We start from the raw sequence: 11,281 nt of genomic DNA on the forward strand, positions 1-11,281 counted from the left end.
TCTCTCTCTCTCTCTCTCTCTCTCTCTCTCTCTCTCTCTCTCTCTCCTTCCTCTGATCTCCCCATATCCCCTCTACATTTAGTCAGCCACCAAATGGTTAATGGTTAATCTTTGGAATTACTTAACTGTGTTTTGGGTGCTATGCTATGAGTTTGCATTTTTTTTTTTTTTTTGGTGGTCAGGACTTCTGACCTGAGGCACAGAAACCTGTGGTCTTGGATTGACTTTTAAATGAAAATATAGCTTGAACCTAACAGTTTCAGCTGAAAACATCCTGCAAGGGTTCATTTAACTCTGGGGTGTTTACTCTCCCCAGTTTTAAGTAGCCATTGTCTAGAAGCTTGGGTACAGTCTCACACCTGTTAATGCTGACATAGGGGCTCCAATTCCTTCCCTTTGCCTTTCATCAAGCACTAGAATTACAGTCATTCATCCAGGCTCTCCTTCCTGGTTCTATAACATTACACCACTAAACATCCAGGCCTACCACAGACCTCTACAGGGGAATAAAAGGAAGGGTGGGGCCTGCTGTCAACGGAGGAAGGGAAAAGGACACTGAGGACATGCCATGTTATAAGAAACTGAAGGGTAGGAGACCAACCGTGAGAACTAAAGCAAATGCCTAGTTATTTTACTGTTCTATTAGTTCTGTGCCAAGGAACTAAGTTATAACACTTTCAGCACCAGAGCAAGACTCCTTCCCTGGCAAACCGCAGCTTCAGGACTTTCAGCAATGAGTGAGAAACTTTCCAGCATCCAAAGATATGCCAACGAATATCAGAATAACAAAGGATCCATCCTGCACTATTGCTGGACTATTTCATCAGTGTGGATTCTAGAAACCCCTCTTATTTGCTCAGAAATGATACATAATAATAACCATAATAATAACAGGAACATACGTGTACATACCATAGGATTATAGGTTCAGTGATATATGGAAGGAATCTTAGAGGTGATTATTGAATCAAACTCCCTTAATATTGTTGTTCAGTCATTTCAATTGTATCTGACACTTAGTGACTTCATTCGGAGCTTTCTTGGCAGAGATACTACAGTGGTTTGCTATTTCCTTCTCCAGCTCATTTTAGAGAGAAGGAAACTGAGACAAATAGGGTTAAAGTGACTTGCCCAGGGTCACACAGTGAGTATGCATCTAAGGTTGGATTTGAACATAGTTCTTCATGACTCCAGGCCTAGTGCTCTACCACTAGCTGCCCCATATCTTACAGATAAAGAAATTAAGGCAAAGAAAGGTTGAATGTTTGTCCAGAGTCACACAGCTATTAAGAATTCTGGGGGGTGGGGGGGGGGACAACTGGATAGCTCAGCGGATTGAGAGCCAAGCTTAGAAACTGGAGGTCCTAGGTTCAAATCTGGCCTCAGACACTTCCCAGCTGTGTGATCCTGGGCAAGTCACTTAACCCCCATTGCCTAGCCCTTCTGCCTAAAAGGGTTTAAAAACAAACAAATAAATAAATAAAAATAAAAAATAAATTGGCAAATACAAAATATTTTTAAAAAAAGAACTTTGTGGAGGAATTCAAAACCAAGTCTTCCTGACTCCGAGGCCAGTGCTCTATCAGCTATGTTGTTCAGTAGTACAGTTTTGTAAAGCTCTTTGTGACTCTATGGACTTGGGTCCAATAGTAAAAGCTATTTGAATGATTTGCCATTTCTATCTCCAGTAAATCACCTTTTTTGTTTGTTTTTGTCAAGGTAAGAAATCTAGTTTAGGCCGAGATGAAGTGACTTGTTCAAGGTCACATAGCTAGTAAGTATCTGAAGTTGAATTTGAACTCAGATCTTCCTAAGTCAAAGCTTCTGCTCTAGCCACTGAACCACAAGTTGCCTTTGATCAACTATACTATACCATTAATTTAGTCTCTTATAGTTTGCAGAGCACTTTGTCGATATTATCTCATTTGATTCCTACAACAGCCTAAGAGGCATCTAAAAATAAAGCATTCCATGCTACATAAAACAAAATGTAGAAACCTATTGGGAGAAAAAAATCAAAACTTTGAGGAAACAAGATGAGGTATATATAATCTCAGTCATCTTCTCTGCTACTGAAAATGCCCCAAAGATGCTTTCCCTCAACTTACATCTCAATAGTTTTACTATTTTATTTAAACTTTTACCTTCTATCTTAATATCAATTCTAAGACAGAAGAGCAGCAAGGATTAGGCAGTCTGGGTCAAGTGACTTATCCAGGGACACATAGCTAGGAAATATCTGAGGCCAAATTTGTTTCTTTTTTTTTAAACCCTTAACTTCTGTGTGTATTGGCTCCTAGGCAGAAGAGTGGTAAAGGTAGGCAATGGGGGTCAAGTGACTTGCCCAGGGTCACATAGCTGGGAAGTGTCTGAGGCCAGATTTGAACCTAGGACCTCCCATCTCTAGGCCTGACTCTCAATCCACTGAGCTACCCCAGCTGCCCCTGAGGCCAAATTTGAACCCAGGTCCTCCTGACTCCAGGCCTGACACTCTATCCACTATGCTGCCCCCATTCCAATACTTTTGAGAAAACAATTATTTTATCCCAGTATACAATAAGTGACAGAATATTAAATATAAAAACTAGCAAGAGAGCAATTTGTTCCCAGACTGTTTCTTCTGAACTCTATTGACAATAACAAAAGATGAGAAAAATGATATTAACAAGATCTGCAATGATGATAAATAAGATAATAGAGACAGCCCTGGCAGAACGGATTAAAAATCTGACCTGAGAATCAGGAAGACTTGAGTTCAAGTCCCACTTTTGACACATGCTGGTCCTGTGACCCTGAGCAGGTCATTTAACCTCCTGGCAGCCCTGATGGTTCTTTTAGACCAGTAGTTCCCAAACGTTTTTTGGCCTTTCCAGAAAAAATATTACCTAGCCTCCTGGAAATTAATTTTTAAAAAATTTTAATGGCAATTAATAGGAAAGATAAATGCACCTGTGGCCATCACCACCCTACTAGATTGCTGCAGCACCCACCACCAGGGGGCAGTAGCACCCACTTTGGGAATCACTGTTTTAGATTATAATTGGCCAAAGAGCTACTGATCTGCAATGATGAAAGGAGTTATCTCACTTAAGAATTTCCTTTGAAATCATAGATAGGGTGAGGGTGAAGGGGGAATACAGAATGAAAATGATAATGATAAATGACATTTATGTGATGCTTTCAAGTTTGCAAAGCACTTTACAAACATTATCTTATTTGCATCTCACAAAAGTTCTCTGAGGTAGACCAGAGTTTTATAGTTGAGAAAATCGAAGTTCCAATTATGTGATTTGCCACTAAGCTATGATCACTATGAGTTTTTTTTTTTTAATCCTTGCCTTCTATCTTAGTATAATTTCTAAGACGGACGAACAATTAAGGGCTAGGCAATTAGAGTTAAGTAACTTGGCCAGTGTCACACAGATAGGAAGTGTCTGAGACCAGATTTAAATCTAGGTCCTCCCTACTCCAGCCTGCCACTCTATCTACTGTACTACCTCGCTGCCCCACTAAGCTATGATCTGGGGAAAGATCTAAACTGAAGTTTTTCTCAACTCCAAACCTAGCATTCTTCTTAATATATGCCACACTGTCACATATTTTCAGAATCATTGCTTCTGATTCCCATAGTTCAGCTATCTTGAATGACTTAATATATTAATAGGATGCCCAGCAATACCCTATGATATATAATCCCTGCATAAGGGATCTTCATTGGGATCTCCAAAAGTCTTCATAGAGAACCAAGAGTTTCCTCAGAGTGGAAGACAGAATCCCAGTTGATAACATCAAATCCCTTTAAGAAGAGGGTAGCAAAACATGACAGCAAAGAAAAGTAATAAATATTACAGGGGATGTGGCAAAATTGGGGCATTAATGCATTGCTGGTGGAGTTATAAATTGATCCAACCATTCTGGATGGCAATTTGGAACTATGACCAAAAGGGCTTTAAAAGACTGCCTGCCCTTTCATTCAGCCACACCACTGCTGGCTTTATACCCCAAAGAGATAATAGGGAAAAATACTTGTACAAAAATATTTATAGCCACACTCTTTGTGGTGGCGAAAAAATTGGAAAATGAGGGGATGCTGTTCAATTGGGGAATGGCTGAACACATTGTGGTATCTGTTGGTGATGGAATACTATTGTGCTCAAAGGAATAATGACCTGGAGGAATTCCATGTGAACTGGAAAGACCTCCAGAATTGATGCAAAGTAAAAGGAGCAGAATCAGGAGAACCATATACCCAGAGATGGATATTCTGTGGCACAATTAAATGTAATGGACTTCTCTATTAGCAGCAATGCAATGATCCAAAACATTTCTGAGGGACCTATGAGAAAGAACACTATCCACATTCAGAGGAAGAACTGTGGGAGGAGAAACACAGAAGAAAAAAACTGCTTGATCACATGGGTCAATGAGGATATGACTGGGGATGTAGACTCTAAACAATCACCCTAGTGCAAATATCAATAATATGGAAATAGGTCTTACTCAATGACACACGTAAAACCCAGTGGAATGTTGGTTACGGGAGGGGGATGGAAGGAACATGAATCATGTAACCATGGAAAATTTTTCTTAACGAATCAAAAACAATTAAAAAAAAAGAAGAAGGTAGCAAGGTGACTCAGTGGATAGAGAGCTAGGTCTAGAGATGGGAGGTCCTGGGATCAAAGCTGGCCTGAGATACTTTGTAACTTTGTGACCCTAGGCAAGCCACTTAACCCCAAATGCCTAGCCCTTACTACTCTGCTACCTTGAAACCAATATTTAGTATTGATTCTAAGATGGAAGGTAAAGTTAAAAAAAAGTAAAGAAAAAGAGTTCTTTGGCTTCTCAATGGATAGAGGTATCCAGAATCTTTCTCCCCTCACCTTTCTTCTAGATAAATTAACACAAATTGATAATAGTAGCAACATTGTTAAAGGTAACATGGCAGACCTTAACAAGGTTTTGAGACATTATTTATTTTAGAGATATGTATTAGAAACTGCCACTTACTATCTCTTTGTTAAATAAGCTTAGATCCCAGGTATCAGTTTCCTCCTTTAAAAATGAAAGTATTAAAGTACTTGACCTCTAAGTTCCTTCCAAGTTTAAGTCTATGATCCTATAATCCTAAATGGGCTTTATTCACTGTCTCTTAAAATATATACACACGAGCTAGAAACAAATGAGATGTGCCACCAATTAAGGAATGGTTAACAAATTGTGGTAAAGAAATATAATGGAATATTGTCATTCTATAAGGAACAATGAACATAATGAATACAGAGAAGCAAGGGAAAAGCATATAAACATACAAATGAAGTAAGTAGAACAAAAATATACACAATAATTATAACAATGAAAGTGGAAAGAAGAGCAACAAAACAATTAAAACTGAATGCTGTGGAATTAGGATCATTAAGTTTGGCCCTAAAGAAGATATATATGAAGACACTCCCTTCCATCACTGAGAATTCTTGAGCATAGGGTATAACATCAGAATTTTTTGGCATATATGGTTTAGTTTTCTAGAGTTGTTTTTCCCTTTCTTCCTTCCTTCCTTCCTTCCTTCCTTCCTTCCTTCCTTCCTTCCTTCCTTCCTTCCTTCCTTCCTTTCTTCATACTTTATTAAAAGGGATGGTCCTCTGGGATGGGCAGAGGGAGAAGTGCAATGGGAAATGTAAGTTATATAAAAATAAAATATTTCTCTTTTTTATTTAAATGTATTTATTTGTTTGTTACATTCAAATACCCAGTTAAGTCCATCTTTCTCTCCCTTCCTCCCCTCATTGGAGAAGGCATCATTTGACCAAAAAAATGTGTGTATATAAAATTATGTTTTGCTTACTTCTATTTATCAGTTCTTTTTTGGAAGTAAACATATTCATTCTTCAAATGATTTTTCTATTGTTGTATATAATGTTCTCTTGGTTCTGCTCATTTCACTTTTCAAAATTTCATGCAGACCTTTCCATGTTTTTCAAAAATTAACTTGCTAGTCATTTCTTATGACATAGCAGCATTCCATCACAATTATATGCCACAACTTGTTTAGTCACTCCCAATTGATGTTCATCCCTTCAATCTCTAGTTCTTTGTCACTACAAAGAAAACTGCTATAAATATTTTAGAACATATAGGTCTTTCCCTTTTACCCTGTTCACTTAGGAAATAAACCTAATTTGCTTCTTTTCCAAACCCAGGTATATAAGGATTTTCTGGGTTTTAGGGATCTGGAATACTCTGTTCAGTTCTAGGTGCTACTTTGAAGGTATGACATTGACAAGCTGGCAAATATGCAACTAATAATGATAGAGATGACATAGTAGATAAAAAAAAACTAGCCTTGAAGTCAGTAAGACCGAGGTTCAAGTCCTCAAAGTCATATCCAAGAAACGGGGGACAGCTAGGTAGCACAATAAATAGAGAACCAGACCTGGAGTTGAAAGGACCTGAGTTCAAATCTAGCTTCAGATACTTCCTAGCTATTTAACCCTGGGTGAGTCACTTAACCCTAATTACCTAGCCCATGCTGCTCTTCTCCTTAGAATCAATACCAAGATAGAAGTTAAGAGGTTTTTTAAAAAGAAAAAAAGTCACATCAAATGAAGATTGGCAGAAGGAAGTGGAGATGTTTAGCCCAGAGAAGAGAAGACATAGTGATGATTACATATCATTAATCATTTGAAAGACTATTATGTATAAGAGAGTTTAGATTTGTTTTGCTTAGCTCCAAAAAGCAGTACTAGGAATAATAGAGGTTTTATAGAAAGGAGGAGTTAGTCACCATGTCAGGAAAACCATCTTAATAATTAGAGTTATTCAAAAGTGGAATGGAGTAACTCAAGAAGTTGTGGACTCTTCTTCACTAGGGAACTTTAAGAAAAAGCTGGATGACCACTTGGTAGTTATAATATATATAAATAATGAAATGAGATTCTTGCTTGGGTATGGGTTAGACTAAATTGCTCACAACAAACATTTATTAAGGGTTTTCTATGTGCCAGGCACTGTCCTAAGTGCTGGTGATACAAAGAGGTGTCCCTTCAAAGCTTGAGATTCTATAATTCTATGAAATAAAATGGAATATCTAAGGGTCCGTTGGGAAAATTCTGATAAGAACCTTCATTGACAAGTGACCAAGAATAGAGTTGCTCCCTCTTCTTCTACAACCTTCTGTCTAGAGTTCAATTAATTGCTTCCCTCAGGGCATCTGGACCACTTTTACTTTCAGGAAGCTCTTCCTTTGCCATAGGGACAAAAAAAAAAAAGAGTTTATACCTTCAGATTGCTCAATTCAGGACCTATTCTAAATGCTGAAATCATTTATTTCATAGACAGAATGCTTAGGACTCTCCAAATCTGTGGTTCTTAACTTAGAATTCATAAACTTTTAAAAAATATCCCCCCCTCAATTACATGTAAAAATAACTTTTAATCTACACTTTAAAATTTTTTGAGTCAAATGCTTTCTTGAAATATCAAGCAATTTGATATAGATTTTGCATGCATCAAATTATTTTTATAAAATATTTTGATAACTATATTTCAATATATTAGTTTTCACCTGCTGGAAAAAAGGTATTAGCCACAGAATGTCCATGCAGAGTGCTAAGTCCAAGCAACCCTTCTGATACTGAGCTGTCATTTGATTGAGCAAGAGTGAAACAACGACCATGATGAAAGAGACTCAGTGAAATTAGAACTTTTAGAGCTAAGAAGGAAATACATACTCTTATGGATTTTACTTTCTACATTTAAAAACATTATTTTAAGAAGGGCTCTATAAGCTTCATGCAAATTGCCAAACACAAAAGGTTTAGAAACAGTGGTCTAGAGCAGTGATGGTGAACTTTTTAGAGACTGCATGCCATGCCCACCCACCTCCAACCAAGTGCAGCCCACTCCCAACTCTGCCACCTTACCCCAGATAAGGGAAGGAGGAAACAATCTCATTGGGCTGCTGGCCAGAGGGGCAAATGGAATAAGGAACATCTTTAGGTGCAGGTGGAGAAAGGGAGGGTACTGACTCAAGCTTTCTGCTTCCAGTTCTGCCACATGTGAGCCACCCACCTTACCCCTAGAGGGAGGAAGCAAGTGAAGAAATGTCTTGAAGTGGGGTGGACAGGAGGAAGGGAGCAGCTCTGCCAGAGTCCCTCTGGCTTTCTAGTAATGAAGTCTAGTGGGCAATGGGGTGTGTGCCCTCTCTGGCATGTGCGCCATAGATTCTCCACTATAGTTCTAGAGCAGTGATGGGCAAACTACTTCCTGAAATGTTCTATCAGGCCACACAACATTATTCCTAATCTGACAAATGAGTAGGATACAATACAATGAAACTTTGAAAGAGTTGACTGACAGATGAGCATTTCCTTTCCTTTGGCTCCCTCTTTAAAAAGTTTGCCCATCACGTTTCTAAAGGATAGATTTTTCTATGTGCAATCTAGAAGGTTGTAATTTTAAAATACCTGGCTAGTATTTATTCAACATGTTTCCATAAACAGAAAAAGACCCATGTTTTTTGAAGAATGGAATTGACTATGACTATAATTCTTCAGTGCTAAATGTATGGTAACCATAGTTTTATAAAAATAATCTTTTTAAAAGGTCCCTTTAGATCTACTGTGGCATAATTTCCTCTAACTTTAAACAGATCATAATTCTCAGTTTTAATTTTCCATTATATTTCCCATGACACAGCAAAGAACATTGTAACTGCCAATATGTATAAAGTAAAGAAATTCTCACCTTTAGAATCTGAGGAGGGAGGCAGGAAGTCATCTAATACCATGCATTCACAAGTCCATACCCCTATTATACTCTCTTTGGTCTGACCTCAGGAGAAAGTTGGCCTTCATGCTAACAAAAAACAAAAGCAAGCCAAGACCCAGTATTGGAAAAAGCAAACCTTCATTGGGGTTTCTTTCTTTCCTATAGTGGAATGAAGACTGGGAAAAGGTAAGAGATAAAAGCCAAATGTCTGAAAGAATGGGAGCCTCTCACCTTGCAAGAGGAATGGAGGGAATTCCTGGATGTGAAAGACTCCCTGGCTCATCATGGAGCTGAAGCAAAAAGGAGAGATAGAAGCCTCTTGCCTCTTCCCTCTTCCCTCTTTCATAAAGATAAACTTTCTGAGGAAGAAGAATATGCCCTAAGTCAGTCAGTTGAAGAGCCAAGGCAGGGAGTTTAGGCTTAAAAAGCTACTTGAGAAGCATCTAAGTGATTCAATAATTAGAGAGCTAGCCCTGGTGGTGTAAGGTCCTAGATTCAAATCTTGCCTCACACATTTTCTAGCTGTGTGACCCTAGGCAAGTCACTTAACCTCAATTGCCTACTCCTTATTGTATTTCTGCCTTGGAATTGATACAACAATTCTTAAACAGAAAGAAAGGGTTTTCAAAAAATCTATTTGAGCACCTCCAATGCCAGCATCTCTTTAGAAAGTCACATGTCTTAGCATATAAACGTAAATTCAACTTCATAGCACCCTATGTCCTGGGCCAGGGGCAGTAAAGCCCTTAGCTACACTTTGATGATGTCTAGTGAGGAAGCTGAATTCTGCAGAATATCTCATACTCACATAGCCACAAATCTATAGAACAAACAATAGTTCACAAAATACCAGTTCCAGCCATCTACACAGGAGGCCAGCTGATTGGGGAAGACCAGCGTGTCTTCCTGCCCAATATTCTGATAGTCAGCTGGAAGTCTCAGCTGGTTTTGTTTGCTCCCAGATAAATTTCTACAACCTATATGGAATGCAGATACTACACATGGAACTCTTTGAACTTCTGTGCTCCAAATATTCCAATGGGAAAGTCAATGACTATATCATCTTCCTAGAAACCTCATTAAAAAGCCATCTTAAAATACACTTAAGCCAATAGTCACTCCCTCAGTTCCTGTGCCCTATTTTAATATTTGGGAAGTAAGCAATTGAGTAGGTCAGCTAATGCACTACAGAGGAAGTGAAGTATAATTTGTTGGGAAGGACTATGGGTAAATTACCATTTGGATGGTTAATCCTTAATCATCTCACTGGGGCATTAAAAGAACTCCCTACAAAATTATTGAGTCATCTCCTGTCCTTTCCGCCACAAACAGGCAGGAACCCAAGAGCTGAGAGCACATGCTTTGCTGCCAGGCCTTCTCAGTGGATACCAATGATAAGTTCCTATCCAAACATGCAGAGTCCCAAGCTCTAGTGTAGAAGGAGCAGATGAAAGCTAGAGGTGAGTGCCAAGACAGATCTGAAATGAGCATTTCATCCTTTAAAGTAAGAATATAGTCAATAGGAAGGAAGGAACAATCAATGTCTGTCAAGGCATTGTCCCTGGGGGGAAAGAAAAAAAAACTTCCCAAGTAATACTCTGCATTGTGATTTAAGATATGAAATAAAAAAAAAAACAGGAGAGATATTTTCTTTGTTTTTCATAGAATCATACTTAGAATCAGAAAAAAAACCTTATAGGGCAGGTTAGCCTGTAACTCAACCTTCTCATTTAAAAAAAATTATTTTAATGTATTGGTGGGGCAGCTGGGTGGCTCAGTGTATTGAAAGCCAGGCCTAGCAATAGAAGGTCCTAGGTTCAAATGTGGTCTCAGACACTTCTTAGCTGTGTGACCCTGGGTAAATCACTTAACCCCATTACCTAGCCTTTACCACTCTTCTTTCCTGGAACCAATACACAGAATGGGGCCTAGACAAGCAAAGCTGTGTTGGAACTACCATGTTAAAAGTGAAATATAAATGTTTTAGAAGGTGTCTGTAATGCAGATTCATAATCTCATGTGATCCTCTTCTGTTCTTTGAATGTGGAAATGTTCATGTTTTTTTTTTTCATGCCTATCAAGTTCAGCATAATAAAAGAGAAATTTAAAAAATAAACTTTAAAAAACATTGGCAAGTATCTTTGACAGATAGAAAACATTTAATAAACATTGGTTGATTGGCAAAAGAAAATCATTCTGAGATTGGGCCATCTTATCACCTTCCCCTTCATCCTGACCCCTGTCCTAGTTTTCCCAGTGCCATCTGGGATTAGTACTTCAATAGATATACAGCCTTTCAGCCTCTTGGTTAATGCCTTCACTGTTGATGAATAGACTAAACATCATTATGAAGCATTTCAGGATTTTCAAAGCACCTTTCTAATAGAAGAAGAAGAAGAAGAAGAAGAAGAAGAAGAAGAAGAAGAAGAAGAAGAAGAAGAAGGAGGAGGAGGAGGAGGAGGAGGAGGAGGAGGAGGAGGAGGAGGAGGAGGAGGAGGAGGAGGAGGAGGAG

General features: G+C 38.4%; 1 protein-coding gene across 5 annotated transcripts in view; it reads right to left on the reverse strand.

The window, feature by feature from the left end:
• NHS (NHS actin remodeling regulator) overlaps positions 1 to 11,281 on the reverse strand; it is a 449,929-nt gene that overhangs the window by 322,384 nt on the left and 116,264 nt on the right. The window contains exon 6 of one of the 5 annotated variants that reach the window (XM_044670337.1): positions 9,771 to 9,793. The exons of the other annotated variants lie outside the window; for them this stretch is intronic. Within the exon in view, the coding sequence (XP_044526272.1) occupies positions 9,771 to 9,793 (23 nt within the window). The remainder of the gene's footprint in view (positions 1 to 9,770; positions 9,794 to 11,281) is intronic. 5 annotated transcript variants of the gene reach the window in all.

The sequence above is a fragment of the Gracilinanus agilis genome, chromosome 3 (genome assembly GCF_016433145.1).
Source record: "Gracilinanus agilis isolate LMUSP501 chromosome 3, AgileGrace, whole genome shotgun sequence".
Taxonomy (NCBI): domain Eukaryota; kingdom Metazoa; phylum Chordata; class Mammalia; order Didelphimorphia; family Didelphidae; genus Gracilinanus; species Gracilinanus agilis.